At 54.6% G+C, this 22,299-nt stretch overlaps 8 protein-coding genes across 8 annotated transcripts; 4 read left to right on the top strand and 4 right to left on the bottom strand.

Moving 5' to 3' along the window:
* Positions 1–123: 123 nt before the first annotated feature.
* hutI (Imidazolonepropionase) lies at positions 124–3,321 on the bottom strand (the record flags this gene model as incomplete). Its single annotated transcript, XM_037322277.1, has 5 exons — positions 124–389; positions 467–638; positions 691–774; positions 826–2,020; positions 2,072–3,321. 5 exons carry the CDS (start codon positions 3,319–3,321, stop codon positions 124–126), a joined length of 2,967 nt encoding a protein of 988 aa, XP_037179012.1.
* A 1,488-nt stretch (positions 3,322–4,809) lies between these two features.
* On the top strand, positions 4,810–6,045 carry CGCA056_v007027 (putative inactive purple acid phosphatase 16; the record flags this gene model as incomplete). Its single annotated transcript, XM_037322276.1, has 1 exon — positions 4,810–6,045. The coding sequence occupies one exon, from the start codon at positions 4,810–4,812 to the stop codon at positions 6,043–6,045; it is 1,236 nt and encodes a 411-aa protein (XP_037180415.1).
* A 1,159-nt stretch (positions 6,046–7,204) lies between these two features.
* CGCA056_v007026 (uncharacterized protein) lies at positions 7,205–9,018 on the top strand (the record flags this gene model as incomplete). The annotated part of the gene is made up of 3 exons (XM_037322275.1): positions 7,205–7,863; positions 7,912–8,856; positions 8,919–9,018. 3 exons carry the CDS (start codon positions 7,205–7,207, stop codon positions 9,016–9,018), a joined length of 1,704 nt encoding a protein of 567 aa, XP_037179008.1.
* A 224-nt stretch (positions 9,019–9,242) lies between these two features.
* Positions 9,243–10,583, bottom strand: CGCA056_v007025 (Sterol uptake control protein 2; the record flags this gene model as incomplete). Its single annotated transcript, XM_037322274.1, has 3 exons — positions 9,243–10,079; positions 10,153–10,389; positions 10,443–10,583. 3 exons carry the CDS (start codon positions 10,581–10,583, stop codon positions 9,243–9,245), a joined length of 1,215 nt encoding a protein of 404 aa, XP_037179007.1.
* Positions 10,584–12,061: 1,478 nt separating this feature from the next.
* Positions 12,062–13,138, top strand: CGCA056_v007024 (uncharacterized protein; the record flags this gene model as incomplete). The annotated part of the gene is made up of 1 exon (XM_037322273.1): positions 12,062–13,138. One exon carries the CDS (start codon positions 12,062–12,064, stop codon positions 13,136–13,138), a length of 1,077 nt encoding a protein of 358 aa, XP_037179006.1.
* Positions 13,139–14,853: 1,715 nt separating this feature from the next.
* On the bottom strand, positions 14,854–16,699 carry fmqE-4 (MFS transporter fmqE; the record flags this gene model as incomplete). Its single annotated transcript, XM_037322272.1, has 4 exons — positions 14,854–14,995; positions 15,049–15,301; positions 15,355–16,385; positions 16,464–16,699. The coding sequence occupies 4 exons, from the start codon at positions 16,697–16,699 to the stop codon at positions 14,854–14,856; spliced, it is 1,662 nt and encodes a 553-aa protein (XP_037179011.1).
* Positions 16,700–17,886: 1,187 nt separating this feature from the next.
* EMP47 lies at positions 17,887–19,297 on the bottom strand (the record flags this gene model as incomplete). Its single annotated transcript, XM_037322271.1, has 2 exons — positions 17,887–19,102; positions 19,188–19,297. 2 exons carry the CDS (start codon positions 19,295–19,297, stop codon positions 17,887–17,889), a joined length of 1,326 nt encoding a protein of 441 aa, XP_037179010.1.
* Positions 19,298–20,371: 1,074 nt separating this feature from the next.
* ALG8 (Dolichyl pyrophosphate Glc1Man9GlcNAc2 alpha-1,3-glucosyltransferase) lies at positions 20,372–22,062 on the top strand (the record flags this gene model as incomplete). The annotated part of the gene is made up of 4 exons (XM_037322270.1): positions 20,372–20,448; positions 20,507–20,779; positions 20,839–21,332; positions 21,389–22,062. 4 exons carry the CDS (start codon positions 20,372–20,374, stop codon positions 22,060–22,062), a joined length of 1,518 nt encoding a protein of 505 aa, XP_037179009.1.
* Positions 22,063–22,299: the final 237 nt, after the last annotated feature.

The raw sequence follows: 22,299 nt of genomic DNA, 5'->3' as shown, positions 1-22,299 counted from the left end.
ACCTTTTGCTATAAACGCCTCGCACCATCCGCAGTGCCTATGATACTGCCAAACTTAGGCATAAAAGATGAATTACATTTACAGTAGATATACACACAAGTATGGGACAATCTTGAGCCCTGTCTACTGCTCATCGTGCTCCTGCGGCCAGCAAGCGGCGACCTCAATCTCGCCATCCTTGCCCTCCTCGAAGCTGAGCGCCACAGTACCTCCAAATTGGAGCGGGCTGCCCTCCCAAATGACAATGTCCTTGCTCCTCTCAAGGCCGAGAATGTCTTCCACGTTGCTTGACACAAGACGGACGGTCTCCTTGGCTCCGAGGTTGGCGTACTTGGCTGCCCAAGAGGCCTCGAGCGCAAGGTCGTGGAGGCGGTAGTCGGCTGGCATGACTAAGGAACGGAAAGTGTCAGTCTATGTATTATTTTCATAGCGACTGTATGAAAGGGAAACTCAGGGGGAAACATACTGTCAGAGACAACGGCAATGGCGAAGTAAACACCTGCCTCGCTCAAGAGACGGGCGACACTAGGCGTCAGGGGCGGGCCGACGACTGCGTCTCGGTGTCGGAACTCGTCGGGTGCGGGGCGAGTCTGTGTGAGAATGAGAGGAATCTGGGATTTGGCGAGCTCCAGGGCGACCTGCAATGCATGGTTAGTCTGATAATGGGCCAGCGTCAGGAATGATATTTACCAGAGGGGCCTCAGCACCGCCTTGAATAACAATGTTAACGTCGGGGAAGTCCTTCTTGATGCTGATGATTTGCTGGATATCCCACTGTGCACATGTCAGTCACGATGCACCAAATCTGGCCGTTGGGTGACTTACGTGGTTATTAGCCTTGATAATGAGCGGCAGCTTGCCGTGCGCAACCTCTCCGAAGGTCGTCTCGTTGTGCTTGCCCTGGCCGTCCACCAGAATCTTGCGCAGCTTCTTGACGGCGTTGCTGATGGTTCCCACGCTGGCCTTGGCGCCGTCATCGAGAGTGACATGCAGCGCGACCTCGGGCTTGAAGATTCCACCATCGAGAAGGGTGCGGCCCCGTCGTGTGAGGATGCCGACGCTAACACCGTTGACGAAGCCAGCCTCGCTGACGGGAGGAGAAATGGCACGAGTGACACCACCGAGGCGGGCGCGTGCAAATGCCTTGCCCTCCAGCTGAACGCCGTACTTGGCAAAGTCAATATTCTCAGGGTCGTTGCCGTCGCGCTTGAAGTCGGCGTAGCCATCGCCAGTGGATGGTTCCGTCGCAATCTCCACCAAACCGAGGGAGGATGTGATGGCCGTCAGACCTGGGAGGACGTGACCGTCGGACAGATCCAGGGTGGTGACTTCGCCTTCTGCTGATGCCTGGGTGACTGCTGAAACGCAGTCCTTGGAGGTGTTGAGACACGTGATGCCTCCCTTGTTGATCACCAAGGTCAGGTTCTCCCCGCTGGCATCGTGGAAGGTCGAGGGCATCTGCGGGTGGTTCTCCAGGAAGGTGGTTGTGATGCCGTTGATGACGAATGTGGCCTTCTTCTTGGTCTTGGAGCAAAAGGCTTCCTTCGCCTCTGGCTCGAGTTCCGTTCGCATCTTGGGAGTGATCGGTGCGGGGACCTTGGCGGACGCCTCGTTGAAAGTTGTACCCATGCTCTCTTGAACAATCTGGTGCTTAAGCTGGGGGTTGCCGTCGATGTAGACCTGGAGAGGGGTCGCGCCGATAGAAAGGGGGTGGGCATCCCAGACAACCAGATCAGCATCGTATCCAGGACGCGCGTAGCCAATGCGGTAACCCAAGTCAATGGCCTTTGCGGGGATCGAGGTGACAGACTGCAGAGCCTGCTCTTCCGGCAAATGGAATGAGTGGCCAACACCAGCCTGGTACATGATATACTTGGCGCTCAGCTCCGCCGACGTATGGTCAGATTTATAGGCGACAGGAACGCCGTGCTTGGCGAGAATTGCACCTGCAGAAAGACTGGGAGCGTAAGCTTCCCACTTGTACAGACTGAATTCGGCAAAAGTGGCAATTGTGACGTTACTGCAGGTTTGTTAGTTGTTAAGGTCGTCCAAATTACCCGATGGCACCCACTCTCCGTAGTTCTTCAGCATTTCAGGGACTTGCCACGCTTCAATAGCATGGTGGAAGGCCCGGACCTTGACACCAAACTCGCCGGTCACTCGCAGCATGGTCTCCAAATCCTCAGGAAGATAGCAGTGGTTCTGCATTGCCACGCGGCCACGAAGCATGCCAGCGGTAGACTCGAGCTTCAACTCGGTGGGGAAATTGCCCAACTGCTCGATGAAGCGGCGCTTCTCCTCCACAGAGGCCGTCGACAAGAGCGTGGCAGCCTCGCAGTACTCGTCCTGCTTTTCAACAAGCTCTTTGGCCTTGGCAAATTGCTCACGGAGAATCCAAGCATCGGCCATACGAGTGTGGTCGTACACCCGCTTCGGGTTCTCACCGCAAGCGAGCTTCATGTATCGATGGCGCTCTTCGATGGGAATTCCATGTTCGAGGAGGAGCTCCTCCACAATATACTCCCCCAGCTCTCCAGAGTTGAGAACATTCTTGATCGCAGTTCCCTCACCACCCATGACATTGGCGGATCCAGGGAGAAGGAGAGACGAGGTGATGCCGCCTGACATGATGATCTCAGTGGCCACATCATACGCCTTGGTTGAATCCAGAACGCGCACGAATGGCGTCAAAGGGCCGTAGGCTTCATTTACCTCGTTTGTGTCGTCGGTGGCAGACAGGCCCGGCCACATCATAACTGCATGGTGGGAGTGCATGTCAACCAAGCCGGGTGTGACAAAACGGCCGTGCACATCGTGCTCGACAGCTCCATCGGAGCTGATTGACTTGGAAGCAGTCGTCGCCACCTCGGTGAAGAGGCCTTTCTCAAACTTGATGTCCATTGGCTCGGAGGCAATCGTCTCGCCGTCGAAGAAGGTCGCGTTGCGAAGCACAACAGGTTTCTCTTGGCCGCGCTCCTTATTCCATCGCGGGTTCGACGTACGCGACTTCGGGTTGGGGCTTTGAGGGAAGGTTTTGAGAGAGGCGCAGTGTTGCAGCGACTCCTCGAACCGGGTCAGCCGGGCGGACGAAGTCGCGTGTTGGGCGACATGGTCGAGCTTCGTCTCGCGATCGAGGAGAAGGCACAGCCAGGTAATGGCACCACAAAGGAAGACGGCGAAGAGCAAGCGGACGGATATCAAGCGTCGGGCAAGGATGCGACGAGTCCGGACGCGGGGGTAGGCGGCAGCTTCATACGGTGGTGGGGTCTGGAAGGAATAGAGATCGGCCTCTTTCGAGGATCGGCCTGCTGATTGAGGCATCGTGTGATGATGCTTGGGGTCGAGAGTGCTCCGGGTGAACGAAGCAATTGGTCACCAAAATGGCACCTCGAAGTAGCAGAAGAAGGCTTACGTATCGTGGAGAGTGGGACGTCACACCATTTTATCAGTGGCAGCCTGGGGTAGCTCTCTTGTGAGCTTCAGATTACGACTTTTCGCATCCATGAACGGGAATCTCGACCAGTTGGGAAGGTCAATTCAGCGACGCTGGAGCTCCAGGAAAGCTTGGGTGATGAGCGGGGAAGCGACAGTGGTATCTCACGCGATAAGCTTCTGAAGCTGTTAGTCCGGCCATGTCGTGCGGGAGTGATCTCTAACAGGAAACAATCGACGCCCCCAAAGCTACTTGTGCTCCACTGAAGCTCTCATCGCCAACCGGGAGCTTCGCTGCAGAGTGTGTGCGACAGGGGAACTTTTTGGGGAGCAGCGTGTTGCGTGTCTCATGCTGGACGTGACGCAACCCAGAGTGAGCGTCGCTGGCGCGTCCAGACTCATGCATCGGCGCGTCGACTCGAAGTGAGGCTTGCCATGACCTGCGTGGGAATACAGAATAGGCGCTTGGACTGTCAATCGACTTGCGAATCTCTGGCGTGGCTCCGTCCATCGTGTTGAATATTCGAAGACGAAAGGCCCATCACTCTTCACCAAACGACGACGAGTCCTTCTTCAATGCTAGGATTCTCAAAGTTTCCTGCTCCATCGGGAACATAACCCCGGGCCGCGACCTCGTCCCAACTATTGAATGAAGCCTCGTTGCGCAAGGGAATCTTCAATTCAGCCGTTCCGACACCTGCAATCGACAATTGCCCATACCATAGCCAGGGCGTTGCAGATAGCCACCTGCTTTTAGATGAGCGAGGAGCTGCTAGAAACACCGGACGATGATCCCTGGGGGCGGGAAGTACGGGGAAAGGCACACTTGGCACCGGATCCGAGCCAGCACTTCCTGCAAGTGGATGTCTTGGTGCACATCAATGGGAGAGGGAAACACTGTGAAGGGGGGAAATTCGTCTCGTCTTTCCCTGGTTGGCTTGGGCCGCCTCCGTCTCTGGTGGACCAATAGGTCTCCCCCTCCCCCAAAACGGCATCTGCCACAGTGGGCCTGTTTTGGCTCTGTTTTGGAGTGTTTGACCCTTGGGAAATCCCAGCTGCAGCGACAGCTAAAGCTGTTCTGTTCTGGTCTTCCTGCTGAACATCGACATTTTCTGCGATTCAATGTCTCTTTCCAAATTCCATATTTCTTCTGGTTCCTCCTCACCGCGCCTAGATTGATTTGTTTCCTCGCCTGGCATCCAATCATTTCGTGCTTTTTTTCGATCTACCAGAGACAGCCTCTGCACTGTAATGCTCCTTCGCTGGCGTCTATATCCATTGTCTCGTCCGTAATCTTTCCATTTCTCGGCACTCGCCTTCGCCCTCCCTGCATCTTCTTCGCCATCGACACCACAGACATCTCCACCATTCATCACGATGCCGGAAGCAAAATTGGAAGAAGCAGTTCGGCTGCGCCCTCCGCAGTCTACTGCCCGCCTGGTGGAGCGCATCTGTCAGCTGATATTCGTCTACGCCATCTCCTTCGCCGCCATGTTCATGCTAGTCACCAAGATTTCCCCTGGAAAGTGGCCGCTAAAGGAGCCGTCGCTGGACAAGCCCAGACTCAAGCTAGGGGCCACGAACCGCGACTTTCGCATTGGCATCTTTTCCGATCTGCACTTTGGAGAAGTCGAGTTCGCCTCCTGGGGCATCGAGCAGGACATCAACTCCACTCGCGTCATGAAGAATGTCATGAGGAGCGAGCATCCGGATCTTGTGGTACTGAATGGCGACCTAATTACCGGCGAGGACACCCACAAGGAGAACTCGACAGAGTACATCAATCAGATCGTGCGGCCCATGATCGAGGCTGGCCAGAAATGGACCTCTATTTACGGAAACCACGATTCCAAGCACAACCTGGACCGCGAACAACTCTTCCGCGCCGAGAAGGGCTATGACCTCTGCTACACCACCTCCATGGGCGACAAGCTCCCCGGCATCACCAACTACTACTTGCCCATCTTCGACGGCGACGCCAAGGACCCCATTGCTCTGCTGTGGTTCTTCGATAGCCGCGGCGGCACCACCTACCAGACCGATTCCGACAACATGGACGATATTCCCAATTGGGTCGCACCTGAGACGGCCGAGTGGTTCACCACGACCTACGACGAGCTGAAGGAAAAGCACGGCCGTGTCATCCCTAGCGTGGCCTTCGTGCACATCCCGCCCCACGTTTTCCTCGACGCCCAAAAGTCAAATCTAGACCCAAGCAAGTTTCCGGGCTTGAATGCCGACTCCCCGTTGGCCATTCAGGGCCAGGGCCACGAGGACGACCCGTTCATCGAGGCGTTGCTCGAGGCCGAGGGCCTCCACAGCATCCACGTCGGTCACGACCACGGCGACTCCTGGTGCTCCACTTGGCCCGGCCACGAAGGCGGACTCGGCGCCGAAGCTCCATTCCTCTGCTTTGCAAAGCACACAGGCTATGGAGGATACGGTGAATGGAACCGCGGCGCTCGGATGCTGAGACTGCTGTTTTCCCAGGGCGATAACCCGCAGATGTCGGTCGAGACCTGGGTCCGCATGGAGGACGATCAAGTCATCACACGTGTCTCCCTTAACGAAACCTACGGCCTGGATTCCTACCCTTCCAACAATGGAGAGTGAGGGATGACGGGCTATCTATAACTACAAAGAAATGCATGAGTTACAAAGGGTTGCCTGGACGGATTTATACCGCTGCAGTGGAATATGCAGGATAGGCTATTGAGACCCGGCCAAGTCAACCCAGGAAGCAATAATTACCACTTCGGCTCGTTTCGGCCGCAGTAACTGGTCTTCGAGACAAGACATTCGTGGCACATTCTCCCTCCGAAGGATGCAGGATGCTGTGCGCCCACCCTTCTATACATTCCCTCACTCCTCCTCCCATTCCTCTGGGCTCGCACGGAAATTGCACAGTCCTCGCCCTGCGGTCAGCTGCGGTCAGCACCACACTTTGCGGCCGGCCGACGCCTCGTCGCAAGCTAAAAAAGAACGCCAAACAGGCCGCCAGCAATCTGTGCGATGCAGCCATAATACCATTGTCTTCTTCCTTCGCGCACTTTGTCTTTCTGTTCCTCCCGCCATCGATCTTACCGTTCTCCAAAACATTCTGCGGGAGAGTCTGGGACGATCAATATGGACAGAAACACAACATCCAGTGAGCGACCACCGCCGAAGTACGCGACTTTCAAGTCATTCGCAATGTCTCGCCAACCTCTTCAATATGCACGACGACCAATTTACATTCTAATTGTATACTTACTTCTCCTACTTGGACCCTGGATTTGCATCTGTGTCGTCAATCAGCGAACAACGTCCGATCCTTTGGGCATCCTCATGCGGGATGATTTCGACAAGTACAGCCGATGGATGCGCGTGGCGCCGTTCCTGAGTGCAGTGACGGCTGTCATTGCGCTGCCATGCGTTGCGGCTCTTCTGGCCCACGGTGCAGTGGTGTTTTCTCAACGACGATCCCATCGGCAAGCCCTCAGCCTCCGACAGCTGTATGCTCTTTCCGACATCCAATGGACGGCGGTTTTCTCTAAAGGACAGACATCGTCTTACCTGATGATGGCTACAGCATTGCTTCTGCTGGGTAAGCTTTTTGCCGACTGCTTGTGATCAATTGGCTGACCAGATCCAAGTTGCGGCACAGTTGCCTCTTCAATCACTGCTGATGCCGATGTCCGCTCGTGTGGTTTACCCATGCGACAGCTCTCGACATCTGACAAAATGGGATCGCACGTGCGATGGTGCAAGGTATCGGGCAGAAAGGGTCGGCATGGAGCCTGAGCCGGCTTTGCTGAGGGTTTCCACCGACTTCCCCAACATCATCAGTCCAGTGAGATCCAAGCTGGCCAGCATCACGTCAGCTGACGTCCAGGAGAATCTGTGGCGCGACGGAAACACTGACAGAAGCTTTGTGACTGGATCAGACCACAAATACAACGACGCTTTCTGGGTTTCGTCTGTGCCTGCAGGAACGACAACGGGACCGCTCCGGCAACACTCGATGAGACTCAACTCAACTGCCGACTGCCAAGTTGCGACTCGTGAAGACTTTCCTTCGGACTGTGTCGGCTACTCAACCACTCTTGAAGGATTCGGCGTCACCATCAAGGTCTGCATGCCTGATGACTCCAAGAACCCCGAAGTTGAGCGAGCGCTGCTTCCCCCGCGTCGACGTCAAGACATTGACGAAGTCGTGTTCATCGATGCGCAAATCAGCCCTGAGGCATCCCAGGCCTCCGATTTCGTGTCAGACCCAGCGGAGAATGTCACCCTGAAATGCACGGCCAAAACAACCCGTGCATTTTTCGAGCTTGGTAACTTCTACACCAACCTTAATCAGTCAGGCATTATCGACGAGTGGCCCTCGGATGAGGTGATGAAGGCCCAGTACCACGATTACGACTGGGCGGGCAACCTCATCACCAGCGAGTGAGTTCAAACATGCCCAAATTTAAGTCTGATACTAACACCCTGCAGGTCGGATCAAGAGTGGGATCGCGACGTATTCGGGGGATGGACTTCGTCTCAGGGCCCGCTGAGGACGACTGTAGAGGCCCTCTTCGGCGCCGAATCGTACCCGCAAGCCGTACTCGCCTTCCTCAGCCAAACCTTTCCCGATGGCCAAATGCCCGGCAACCTCACTTTGACTGATGACTCGGTCCGCGATGCAACGAAGAAGGGTTGCGCCTTGCCCGCACCTCTTCATGGCTGGCAAATGCCTTACAACTCCAAAAACGACGAATTCGACACATGGTACCCTTCCATCTATAACGGATGCACGCTGAAGAAGCTTCCCAAGTCGCTATTCAGGATCGCACAGGGTCTGCGTCACTTGACTGTGGCTCAAAGCACTCTTGGGGTCGGCATGTACCTGTCCAATGCTGCCGTCCTGCAGGATGCAGCTTCGAACGATGCGGCAAGAACGATCTACAACCTCACTGGCACGGCTTTCGTTGCACCAAAAAACAGCCTCGGGGCGACAGTCATGCTCAGCGCGCTCATTGCCTTTCAGGCAATCTGTCTCGCCCTGCTCGTCTGGTACATCTGCACCCTGCCGACATGGACAAACACACTCGATTCGTTTGCGATGTTCAGAGTAGGCTCGCAACTGAAGGACTCAGTCAACCTCCCTCCTATGGGCCGTTTTGACAAGGACGATATGCACAAGTTTAACGAAATCGATGGCCTAGTCGGAGTCGTCCCGAGGCCGGGCATCACGATGGACGACGATCTCGAGATGGCGGCCATTACATCGTCCAACCGTCTGATCCGAAGTGCATCTTCGGCGCAGCAGTACGAGATAATCAGGCCCTCATCGCCGGCCAGCTCAGTCAGTTTAGCCTCGTCCGCGGATATGCCGGCCGTGCCGCCGCAAGCTCGCCAGGTCCCCGACGGAACTTACCCGGGCTGCGTACCCGGGATGTCGGCTGCTGACTTGAGCTCCTACCTTCAGGGGGGAGGGCTCGCTACGCCAGTATCCCCAGTCTCATCCGTGGCGTCGTCTGTGAGGAGTGCGTCCCCGCCGCCGCCGTATTTGCCGACGAACTCGTCAAACAGGGAGCAACGGACGAGTTTGCCGTATGAGCTCGGCTTGGGAGCCCCGGGACTGATCACGAAAGCATTGTGGAGCAGAAACCAGCCGAAATAGTCGGCTTTGGGAGTTGCATTGGGCCGTCGCTTATCGCAGCCAGCAAGCCTTGGAGTTTACATTCATTCATGTCGAATTAGAACTGATACCCAGAAAATAACAAACGTCGTATTATCCACATTGTCGATGCGTTTCTCCTCATGAGAAGTATCCATTGCCGTCATTGGAAGTCGCCAACAGCGACAGATGTATGTCGTCGTTCCAACTCTTGCTTAGTTAAACTCTCCATTATATTCAGCCTCCTCGACGCCCACCAAGACTCCTCGGATCCCAGCAGCAGCCTTGAAGTTCGATAAAAGTGGTACAACACCAGCAGTGCCCACGTGTCACTGCTGACAACCATTTCTAGAAAAGTGCCGACGCAAAAGAGCGGGAACGAGAGGATATACCGCTCAAGATCGGCTCTTTGCGGTGGCGACGAGTTGGTCTCTCTGTGCCTCCAGAGCGCGAGGATGACGGAGAGGCGCGTGACGATGGCGTGGTATGCCTCGCGCTCTTTTGTCGTCTGGGTGGAGAGCTCTGTTTGAGTAGTTGATGTTTCGTCATACCTTGTCATGAAATCTGCTACTATGCCTTCACTGTTCATAACCTGGCTCGCGACGATATCTTCCAGAGCACTGCATTGAGATATCGAAGACATGTTTGCGAAAATGCTATCTGGACCTTGGGCCCTTGTGCTGGACAGAAACACCCTCACACCGGAGCTGAGAAGGAACAGCTGGTCACCCTTTAGGTCCAATCGACGGCCGTCAGCTGGCTTCCCCTCGTCTTCCAGGACGTCTAGGTTGCACCACGTGAGGTAGTGGATCAACATGGCCGTGAAAAACAGCGGGTTATGCTTCTCACGGCCATCGTCCTGGCTGAGGGCGGTACTAAAGCCAGCACAGCTGCGAGACAGGAGTGCCAGGGCTGCTTCATCGTACACCGGCTCGTCTGGGCGTAGGACACTAAGGTGTCGCGCCGAGGTGGCCAGCATGGCCGTCATCAGGTACTCTTCCTATCATTCCTGTGAGTCAACTTTCCGTGCTCCTCAAATCCTCAAATCCTCAAAGGTAGCAAAGAATTCCCACCTTGAAAGCGAGCGACGTCGCCGGGCCCCATACTTCAGAAAAGCAGAGAGTAGGAACCGTAACGTGCTGAAAGTGATGGAAGAGCTCCAGGTGGACAAGGTTTACCGGCCCAGAGAGGTGTGGCGTTCGGGAGGATGCGGGTGAGGCGTCCTTTTCAGGAGTAGCGGAGGATTTGTGGGTTGATTCGCATGTTTCGTTCCGTCTGATGCAGTTCGAGCAGGGTGTTTGCTCGTCGCACTTGGGATCGTCAGAAGCCTGACGGGTTCGTAAAGCACCAGGAGGGAACGCACCTTGACTTTCCGCTTCTTGCAGGCGCCACAGCCGCCTCGGCTCTTCTTGTGCGCCCTCATCTTTTTCGTCTCGTTGTGGGTCGGGTCGATGAACCGCAGCGACAGACCGGGTTCTGTACCCTGAGATCTGGGGTCTGACATCGTGTGATGGATCACCTTGAGCAGTAGGGGATGACTCTATGGAATGTTCGTGTAGCTGCTGGTTGAAAGGCTCAGGGTTGAACTTTCATAGATTAGAGAGTCACTGTATCTCAACAGGTACTGCTTGATTTGTAAGATTCCGGTCCCGGGTTTTTCTTTGGGCGCCATCAAGGACAGGTTCGATGTGGACTCGGAGGGGTGTTGTCAAATGCTGAAGTGCCTGGGGTAAGCCTGGTTGCCTAACTGGGAATATGCGGGGGTGGCTGCAGTCCGAATAGAGTTTAGCTCGAGGGTACCTGGATACCAGACCAGTGGTGCCAGGGGAGCCGGCGTCTTCATTCGCCAGCGTGTAAGTGAGTTAACATGAGCCGGCTGCAAACTGTCTGCGGGCTTGCATAGCACATTGACCCTCTGCGACTGTAATAAGACTCTAACGAGCAAATTTCTTGACAAAACAAAGTAAGACTTCGGGTTTGAAGGAAGAATTGTGTTCCTATGACGTCATTTACGGGTCCAACCTCTCTGGGAAGACACCTTTTATCTCTCTCGTGAGAAACAACCGCATAATCCACAGTTGATCAAGTCAGGAGGGTAGATATATGTCCAGTCACACCATTCGCGAACAAAAAGCTAATTTTGAACGAAGAACATAGCAGGGACGATGGCGATGCCAACTACAACGAGCAAGGACGACAACGGTGGCAAGGAGGAGGACGGTAGTATTAGAGTCCACCGGAAAGGTAGTCCATTAAGAGCAGTAAAAGTTGTGGTCTCTTGGTACACCAAATATCCTACCAGAAACTCTCTGGTAGATGAAGTCCCCCTTGATAGTGTAGGCATCTAACATTATCAAGACTGACACACTGACAAGTCCTCATGGCCCGCCAAGATCTCAATGAAAGTGACGAGGAATATCACCGAATACTTTTTTTGTTGTTTCTCGCTCGCTCACGATCCGACCAACTAACCAGGCGTTCGTTTCCTCGTACCGCCTTCAATCCGTCCTTCCCCCGGAGGCATGAATTTCCTCCTCTTTGGCCATCGACCTACCAGGTCACAAATTTAGACTTTTCTGTACCTGAAATCAGGGTTACGGGTACCTAGCTTGAAAGATGCCGGTTCCTGAAAAGATGTTAGAGATATCTCTGGCAATTGATGCTTGAAGATAGACTTTTCTGTGCCTGAAAACAAGGTTACGGGTTCCTGAAAAGGTGGTCTATGTTATCTGACCCTTCAAGCTTTCACGATTCCTTCGATGAATCCCTATAAAACCCCAATCTCTCTCATGGTCTGGTCCTCCTGAAATCTCTCCTTCTCTCTTCATCGTAGCTTGATTTCTATTTCGCTTCCAGCAGATACAATTCTCGTTACACACAACTCTCACCAGATACAACTTTCGTTACACACATCTCTCGCCATACACAACCTCCTTCACATACACACACCGTTTTTACCCTGTTTGTCTCGAAGTGGTCAGTATGACCTCTAGCGAAGTATCTCGAGAGCCTTCTCAGCAGAAGCGGGAGGTGGCCTCCAGAAGCCCCCGTTTCTATGTTCAATTCGACTGTGGCCTGTCTATTCGATGCAAGCCTACGCCCACCCGCTTCCACGGCGACCTTTGGGTTGAGCCTCGTGAGCGGGCCATGGCAGCCATTCCTGAACACGACCAGCCCACACCCCGCGCTCTCAATCTCTTCACAGATGCCTCTTTTCCTGGCAGAGAGTCGTGGGGAAATGGTCCCAGCGGTCACTCAACACTGGACAACCCCGCGGGAGCCACCGTTACTTGGCAACCCCGCCCCGGTCTCAGCCCCGACTGGACAGCCAGCACGTACAGGCTCATCAAGTGCCCGGACTTCCTGGTGGCAGAGCTGTACGCCTTGGCTCTCGGGTTCGAGACCGCCCTCTACCTGTCCCGCGCGGTCCCCGACCTTCGACAAGTGAACATCTTCACGGATTGCAAGGACGCGATCCGTTCACTCATGAGGGCCGACGCGTCGGACGATGATCCCTTGGTCCAAAGAGCCGTTGCGGCATCCGCCAAATTAGAGGCCAAGGGTATCAGAACCGCAGTCCGATGGTGTCCGGGCCATGTGGGCGTTGAAGGCAACGAGAGGGCAGACCAGCTCGCCAAAGCAGTTCGCCGCTGCTCGACAAGGAAGGGGGCCGTCCCGACTGAGATGCCAGACACGATGAAGGAGTACAGGGTCACCGTTAACGACCACGAACTCCGCTCCTTCAATGGCCGGTCCTCTCCGCCAAGTCGTTCGCCTAGTCCTCAGCCCGCACCATTGCTCTCTCAGGGGCCCATGATAGGGTCTTACAATGAACATTGGCTTTGGGTTCCTTCCTCCGTCCTGACACCAGTTAACTCAGGACACCCAAGCCCCTTCAGACCACCCACGCCTCCTGGTTTGGACTTGTTTCCCGCATACCAGGCGGCAATGAGTCTGACATGGCCTCAGGCCTACTATCAGCAGCCCCCCATGCAGACTCATGGGCTAACATACCCTCCTGGCCTGATGCCCCAGGCCGGTGCCATGGTCTACGCATAGACCTGAAAGAAGCAGCGTCACCAAGCCTGCTAAGTCGGCTTAGTTCCCTGCCAAAGAACGCGAGTCCAACTCTGGAGAGGACTGGACCGGCATTGACGATAATGCCGTTCCAGCATCCCACCCGAAAAAGAAAAAAAAGAAGAAAAAAACCTACACCTTTCGGACACCTCTTCGGACACCAACCGCACGTTATAGGACATGCACTCTTCGAATACTTCCCTGGCAGCCGCTCTCCTTCACACCAAGTCGTTGGCCAGTACCAGCGTCCTTCCAGTCAGCTATGGAGGACATGGTTCTACGCAGGGCCTTTCCAACGACTTACACGCCGCCAGCGGCGCTTCAGCGATCAGGTCTCCTCAGACCGACAAATGGAGACTACCTCGCACTTGCGGAGCTGCCAGCCTGGAACATCCAGCAGTCTACTATACCGGCAGGATAACAACCACACCAGGTCGTAACACTACCGGGATCACTTTGATCTTGGAATGCGTTGCCGCCTAAATACATCCTGTCGGTAGATCTCCTCTCAAACAAACGCAAGGCCTTTGTGCTCCCACGATCGCTTCAAACAACACACTCGTGGTAGACCAACGCTACAGTCACCGCCTCATTCTAGAGTGCGTTGCCGCCACATCAAGGCTGTCACACTCCCAGGATAGCCTCCAACACCACAACTCGCGCGATAGACCAATGTCCCATCTCATCCTAGAATGCGTCGCCTACCTTAACAAGGTCGTGTCGCTACCAGGATCACTCACGACAACAACTACAACACAAAACTCATGGTAGACCAGTGTCCCGCGCCACCTCATCCTAGAATGCGTCGCCTACCTAAGCAAGGTCGTGACGCTACCAGGATCGCTCACAACAACACAAACATTGTAGTAGACCAATACTACAGTCACCACCGCATCCTTGAAAGCCCCGCCGCCTCATCAGGGCCGTTGCGCTACTCGGATCACTTATAACAACAGCACAAACCTCGTGGTAGACCGATGTGCCACATCATCCTAGAATGCGTCGCCTGCCTGACCAAGGCCGCGGCGCTACCAGGATCGCTTTCAGCATAAACATCATTGGCGACAATGCCATCTCAAGCGTCGAACAAGACGTTTCTTGTGTTACGACACAGACTACGCAGCACTCGACAGGAAGGACTCTTAGGATCCCACCCACCGTGACAACTAGAGTCACACTACCGGCTTAACGCCACTTTTGAACAACACCCAGCGACTGATTTTAGCGATTGCCTTTGATTTACCTGTTTACCAAAAAAAAAAAAAAAAAAAAAAAAAAAAAAAAAAAAAAAACCCTTGTGCTGCGTGGTCTGTTATTTCATTTCATTTACATCGTGGTGCAGTCAAAGACTGCAGGAAAGGGAAGGGAATGGAAGGGGAGAAAGGAAGGGAAAGGAATGATAGGGAAGGAAAGGAAGGGAAAGGAAGGGAAAGGAAGGGAAAGGAAGGGAAAGGAAGGGAAAGGAAGGGAAGGGAGAAAGCGCTGCGGTTCTAGTTGTTTGCTTTCGATGCTTACACATTTAGATCGCTTCGCACATGTTTGGAGACCTCTGAATGGGCATATGGAGAAAGCACTGCTAAGCGGTGCTAGGAATTGTCTGTAAACAAGGCATGGGTTTTGATCCGAGAAGGGTTTCCCATGACTTGGGGCAGTATTATAACACAATAACAGCCTCAAGGTTGAATATACACAAAATATCAATGATCCCTCTTCTCTGACGTAGCAACCTCTTGATCATGACTTGCATTGACGAGACGCTCCGTCGCCGTGAGCGTCTTATGGAATCTCCAAGGCTTGATGCCGCGCTCGAATAATTCGTCCAGCTCCGCAGCGGAGCGGCTGTTGTGATATCGTCAGTATGTTTATTAAATGATTCCGGTTGAAGGACGTACCCCTTGGTCTCGGGAATCAGGAACCACATGGCCACCACGAACGGAAGTCCTACGCCGGTGTAGAACCAGGCCGTCTTCAGCTCCCAATTCCACTGGTTTCCGTCCACCATGTACGGGGTCAGCACGTTCATGACCACGCCCGCAACGCATGTAGAGGCAGCTCCGAATCCAGCTGTGTAAGGCCGAAGCCTTTGCGAAGAGATCTCGCCGATGAAGCCCCAGCCGGTGGCTCCATTCGCAGTCATGCCGATATCTAGTCCAACATCATCAGCATTCATTCTTTCAAAGTTCAAGTTGCCAACTCACTCCACAAACACGCAAAGAAGACCAACAATACAAAGGTCGGCCCACGTCTCGGCACAACCCCGAGAATCCCAATGGCCATACACGCAGCCCACGACAACGTCGACCCGCTGCACGAAATCCACCTTCGCCCGACCTTGTCCGCAATCAGTATAAACACCAGCCCGCTCACAATATTGATCCCGGACGTGATGCACGTCGCCTGGAACGGGTCCTTGATGCCCGCCTGCTTGAAGAAGTAGCTCGCAAACGTCGAGAACAGCGTCAGCCCCACGAACTGCTGCGTCATGAGCGTCCACAGTGCCGTCACCGTCCGCTTGCCGTCGACGCCCTTGAAGATGGCGTACCACTCCACGTTAGCCTGAGACCGCGCGACCTCCATCTCGTGGTCGACAGCGATGACGAGGAGCTGCAGCTGCTTCTCGACGTCGTAGTCCTCGACGCCGCGGTACAGCCAACGCAGCGACTTGCGGGCTGCGTCCAGCTTGCCGCGGGTGACGCACCAGGCGGGCGATTCCGGGACGAGGACGTAGATGATGATCATGAGGCCGATCTGGCTCCACTGCGTGTAGATGGGCGTCTTCCAGTCCTCTGGGGCGTACTGCGACATGACCTGCAGCGCCACGGGCGCGAAGAACTGTCCGAGGGCGAACCAAAAGTTGTAGGCTAGTAGTAGCCCGCCGCGTATTCTCGTTGGGGCGACCTCGGCGATGTAGGTCGGGACGGTGGACTGTAGGCAGCCCACGCCGACGCCCGCGAGCAGTTTGGCAACCAGCCATACGGGCCAGGTCTGGGCCACGGACTCGCAGAGGATACTCATAGATAGGATGAACCAGTACCAATACATGGCGCCCTTGCGGCCGAAGCGGTCGGAGAGGAAGGGGACAGTTGTCATGCCGATGATTTGGCCGACGGACATTACCGAAGACCAGGCGCTGAGGATGGGTGCGGCGAGGTTGGGTTCGCCGCGCGAGGTGGTTTCCGTTGCGAACTGGTTGATGAAGCCTGGGTTGGCGATGATGTTGCCATTGATGCTACGTTGTTGTTAGTCTCATGTGGATGTCTCCTTATCATACCCGGTTCCTAAGAGCAACGAAACACAGAACACTTACCCAATCTGATAACCATCTGTCGCCGCGCTGAATGCAACAGCAAAACAAGTAGCGGAGCATACTTTGAACGCCTTGAAAGTCTCCCACAATGTTAAGGTCTCGTAACCCGACACGCCCTGGCCCTTGGCGGCGGCATCGAGGGTCACGTCCTTGGGGTTGTCATGTTGATTCTCGAGTCCGACATCGTCGGCGTGCTCAAGGGCGATATCTGGCTTCTGGTCCTCTGTCTTCGTCATGCTTAAGATTGTCAGAAAACTTCACTCTTGCCAATGAGACTGAGAAAGCCAACATCCTGAGATGAACCATTATATATCTCGCAATGCCGAAGACATGGGACGCAAACGGCAGAGCGGGTAAAGCCAGCACCACGTTCATATACATGTCGTCCAAGGCCGCTAGGTCCCGGTGCGCTGGGCTGTGTCATTGCGCCAAGCATCTTGGGTCTAAATTGTCCACAATGATACACCGAGGACAAGGAGGGCGCACCCAACAATCTGGGGTAAGAGTCTGGGGAAGTGGCACTTTGATGGGGAGCATCAACTCCACGACGCCCGTTCGGTTTGCATTACCCCGGAATATGCCCCAGATTCCCAAGGAAGCTGTGATCGGTAGTTCGAGCCAAGAGGGCGAGTCGTGAGGGGAACCCCGCATCAACAGTATCGCTACTCCGACTTGGAAGTTTTAAACATCGTTTTTTACTCCACTATTTGGCTTGAAAAGGATATCCTACGCTCAAGGTTTGAGACGGTTGGTCAGTTGGTACGGCTGGTTGACTTGGAAGGTCCAACACAAACAAGGTCCCGCTGGACATGGGGTTGTTCGACCCAGAACCTCGGTTGTCAAGAACGAGAACCAAGGCTAGGAAATCATGGTCCCGGATCTTTTACACAGGAATCTTCTCACTTATTATTTGATGTATTGGGGCAGAACAATCGCAATCGCATTGAAATGTCTGCATGTGAAATCTGCGCGGCCGAGGCTTGACCTATTTACAGCCTTCGTTCTTCTGGCAATGTCGAAGATGTTTAGACGCAGGCCGCGTCCACTCTACTAACACGCTCTTCAGTCTGTACTAGGCGTCGTACGCGTTAACAAACATTCAATTTTCAGAGACTCGATGAGATAGCAGGAACTTTGCGATATGAACTTGAAAATGTTTTCGATTTCTTACACCAACGCCTGCACTTGCTCTCGTCGTCATCGACCCTACTCGACTCGCCTCTTGTGTATTCTCCGTTTTATATGTCTTCGTCGCCCGAGACGCTACACGGGACTAAAGGGCAACGACTCCCCGTTGCAGTAGCACGGCGTCCATCATTGGCCAAAATTCACATGATGTAACCAATCGTACATGATTTATACAAGACAACTCCACACACGCCATCTCTGAAATGTTGATTTGGCGGACCACAGCTTCGTCACCTTACAAGTACTTCTTGGGCATCGAGTTCTTTCTTCTCTTGTAAAGGACGTAGCCGACAGCGAGAACGACCTGAGACCCGACAATGACGAGGATAAGCTTGCCGTGACCAGGAGCGGCGTTGACAATGTTCGAGGACAGGGTGGAGTGATGTTCGCTCATGTAGCCCTTGAGAGAGTGCTCCGTGTTCTTCATTTGCAGGTTGAGATCGGTGCGCATGGCGCGGATCTCACGCTCGAGGGCGTTGATGCGGTCCTCGATGCTGTAGACCTTCTCAATCTTGCGCAGCTCCGTGCGGAGCGAGTCGAGAATCTGCGAGGTCTCTGCGTGGCGGTTCTCGGCGTGCTGGTTGTACTGGTTGACAGAACGGTAAATGGTGCCGATCTGGTGGTTCACCGACTGAAGACGGTTGTGCAAATCGGCGAACTGCGCCTTGGACGAGGTGATCACGTCGGCAGGGCTGTCGGGGATGGCGTTGAGGTCGATGGGATCTTCGTTGCCGCTGCGGGGGTTGTTCGGCTGGCCCTGGTTGGCCTTCTGCTCATGAGCTTGTTGCTGCTGCTGCTGCTGCTGGCCCTGGTTCTGCTGCTCGCCGGCGTGAAGCGAGTCGGACATAACGACCATCTTGAAAATCTCGAAAGAGTCCGGGTTGTCGGCGCTAGCGGCGGTGATACCGAAGGAGTAGCCGGGAGGGATCTTGACCTTGTCGGTTTCGAAGCAAAGGCGTCCGTCGATCTCGACCTTGAAGACGCTGGAGGTCTGGCGCAGCTTAATCTGGCTGGGGCGGCCGAGATTGCGGTAGTGGTACTGGCAGTGACCGAAGGCAAGGCCGCTGATATCACTCTGGGCCTTGTAGTCGGTCGAGCGGTCGTTCAAGAAGCCGCGAACCATGCCACCAGTACCGCCGTGACCGTCGACGACAAGCACGAGACCGTCGAAGCGGCCTGCAGTGTATGCTGAGCTCATGCCAACATCGTTGGAACCGCCGCTGGTGAGCCAGATGTTGAGGTTTCCACCGGCGCGCTCGCCGCCATTGGCACGAAAGTCGATGTCGGCGATCCAGTTGCTGTGCATCACCTTCTGGGTGCTCCAGATGGAGCCGCGCTGGTTCCCGGGGGCGACGGGGGTGAGGATGATCTTGTTGGAGAGGATTTCGGGCTGGTTTGGTTGTCCCTGGAGGACAAAGTTGGGAACGTGGCCATCGTTGTTGGGCGATATGCTGTTAGACGTCGTGGTTAGTGGGAGCTTTTGGAGATCGGCCGTACGTGGGCGCGCTGGAAACATGCGGCTAGAGGCCTTCTTACCTGCCAGTGTAGCCAAAGCTGAGCTCATTGATGAGGTACTGAGCTTGTGTCAGGCTCGCACCGAGAAGAAAAGCGAGCGTCGAGCTCAGAGGAGCTTGCGATACACGCATTGCGACTGAGGGTGAGGTGGCACGCGGGAGCTATTTGAGGTGGTGGAAATGGTGGGGAGAGGAGAGCGGGCGTGGATGGGTATCAAAGAGTTGGAATAACGAAGCCGGCCGTACGCGCCCACAGGGTCGATCAATTGCGTATTAAATCACAGAAGCAAGCTCCTGAAAAGGATGCAGAATTGAAGAGAAAATACGAAATGCAGAAGACGCGGGATCCAAACAAGCGTGGGAATGGCGAAGATGGTTAGAGGGCCGCCAAGTTGAGAAACTCGAGGCAGGGGTCGTTGGTGGTGGTGCGGTGTCTGTGGGTTGAGGACAGGTTGGCACAAAAAAGTGTCAAAGACTCGCTGTGAAGCTCCTGTGCTGCTGTGGATGGACCACACTGCCCCTTCTGGAAGGCTGTTTGTCGGCGTTGGCTTCCGAGAAGCGGATTGAGCTAAGGAGTAAATGAAAATCAGCTTGAATGGAGAGCACGGCAGGCCAATGATTCTTTATTCGCCTCTGGCTTTGCTAGTTTTAATCTAGAAATGTCTAGTCTCCCTCAGGAGGTCGTGGGGTCTCGTGATGATGGATTCTAGAGATGAAGCTTGGGTACTGTTCCGCGGTCTAAGACGGAGCATGAGCCTTTACTGGAGACTGTCACGAAATAGAAGGGACCCTGGTCCACCACCTCCGCGTCGTAGGTAGGTATGGCCCGAGCTGTGCTCGCGCGGTTCCTTGTATTAAGGTAAAGATAACTGTGGCGTGGAGCTCTCTATCTGTGGCTTGAGCATGCACCAGCCACATCTATGTCTGAAGCTTCTCTGACCCACTTCTAGAAGTCGGGGCTGGTTTCACCGCGATTTCTGCACGGACCCCAAAACGAACCCCTGTCCGTCGCTTAGTCCACACCTTCTCCAAAATGGCAAGCTGCAGCTTTGAGAGCAGGACCCCTGACGAAAGCGAAGGTGGCCTGTGATTTTCCTCCCACCTGCCGGGCAGCTTCAGCTCTGTCACCACGCCAAATTGAAGCTCTCACGGCACCGCCCTGTTCAATGCGGACAACCTGCTGATCAGCCCTTGGAACGCGCCACAATGGCTGAATCATACCCAACACTCTCCCAATGCGCGCTTGTCGCCGGCGCGCTCAAGGTCCTCCTCTTCCCGGCCTAGTAAGTGGACCGCCGACCGACACCTCCGAGAAGCCACCGTCGCTGACCTGCCGCGAAGCAAATCCACCGACTTCGAAGTCCACCGGAACTGGCTCGCCATCACAAACAGCCTGCCTTTGTCCAAGTGGTACTACGAGAAGACCTCGGAATGGACCCTCGACTACCCTCCCTTCTTCGCCTACTTCGAGTGGGTCATGTCCCAGGTCGCGAAGCTCGTCGACCCGGCCATGCTCAAGGTCTACAACTTGGAATACGATAGCTGGCAGACGGTATACTTCCAGAGATGGACTGTCATTATTTCGGAGCTGGTCCTAGTCTATGCGCTGCAGCGGTGAGTGCATCCACTTGTCCTTCGGGATGAGAACAACAGCTTATATGGGATGTTACTAGATTCATCGAGACCGCGACGGGAGGAACGAGGCGTGCTGCCCAGGCTGCTGCCATCTCAATTCTTCTTTCCCCTGGTCTTTTGATCATTGACCACATCCATTTCCAGTACAATGGCGCCATGTACGGTGTGCTCATCCTGTCCCTCGTTCTGGCGAGGTCCAAGTCGGGCTTGCTGGGCAGCGGGCTGGTGTTTGCTGCGTTGCTGTGCATGAAGCACATCTATCTGTACCTCGCCCCGGCCTACTTTGTCTTTCTTCTCCGTGCCTACTGTTTGTCGCCCAAGTCCATGTTCAGAATCCAGTTCCTCAACTGCATCAAACTGGGAGGTGGTATTGCGGCCATCTTTGGTGCCGCATTTGGACCGTTTGCAGCTCTGAATCAGATACCACAGATGATGAGCCGCCTTTTCCCGTTCTCGCGAGGTCTTTGCCATGCCTACTGGGCCCCTAATGTCTGGGCTCTGTACTCCTTCGCGGACCGCGTCCTCATTTATGGTAGGTCATCCACTGACCCATGACTATTCCACAGGAGCATGCTAACGGAAATTTAGTGGCACCCAGGCTCAATCTCCCTGTCAAGGCCGAAGCCATCAACAGTGTCACCAGAGGACTCGTGGGTGACACAGCCTTTGCGGTGCTGCCAGAAATCAGTCCACGCACTTGCTTCGCTCTCACGCTCTTCTTCCAGGTGCTGCCTCTGATCAAGCTCTTCTTCCAGGCCCAGACACCCTTGCCCTGGGACAGCTTTATTGGGGCGGTGACTCTGTGCGGCTACGCTTCATTCCTCTTCGGATGGCATGTGCACGAGAAGGCCATTCTTCTCGTCATCATTCCCTTCAGCCTTATTGCGCTCAAGGATCGCCGCTACCTCAGTGCATTCCGACCATTGGCTGTCGCTGGGCACGTCTCCCTCTTCCCCCTCCTTTTCACGTCGGCGGAATTCCCAATCAAGACGGTTTACACCATCTTCTGGCTGATTCTGTTCCTCCTGACCTTTGACCGATTGGCGCCGGCTTCCAGAAAGGCCAGGTTCTTCTTGCTTGATCGATTCAGCACGCTGTATATCGCAGTCAGCATCCCGTTGATTCTGTACTGCTCACTGCTGCACCAGATAGTGTTTGGGAAGCGGTATGAATTCCTGCCGCTAATGTTCACGAGCTCGTACTGCGCGGTGGGGGTCGTCGGCAGTTGGCTCGGGTTCATGGTGGTTTACTTCACGTCATAAAAAGTGTGGCAAATCGGTTTCTAAGCGATGGGTTGTTCATAGTAATCGTGTATAAAAGACGAAAATAAGACAAAGACTGTGCCCTTGGGCGAAACTTCTGCGTGCCAGTGATGACGGCCAGTTGCGGGAAGTCTAAAAGAGACGCTTCGTCCCGTGGGGGCCTGGTCGACAGGAGCCAATCAAAATGCAGAAACTCACGTGTCTGGAGGCTGACAGCAGCACCCAGATCCACTAGCA

This window comes from Colletotrichum aenigma (genome assembly GCF_013390185.1).
Source record: "Colletotrichum aenigma strain Cg56 chromosome Unknown KSG_Cg56_contig04, whole genome shotgun sequence".
Classification (NCBI taxonomy): domain Eukaryota; kingdom Fungi; phylum Ascomycota; class Sordariomycetes; order Glomerellales; family Glomerellaceae; genus Colletotrichum; species Colletotrichum aenigma.
Note: the sequence above shows the minus strand (reverse complement) of the source record. Positions and strands in the feature narration are given on the sequence as shown.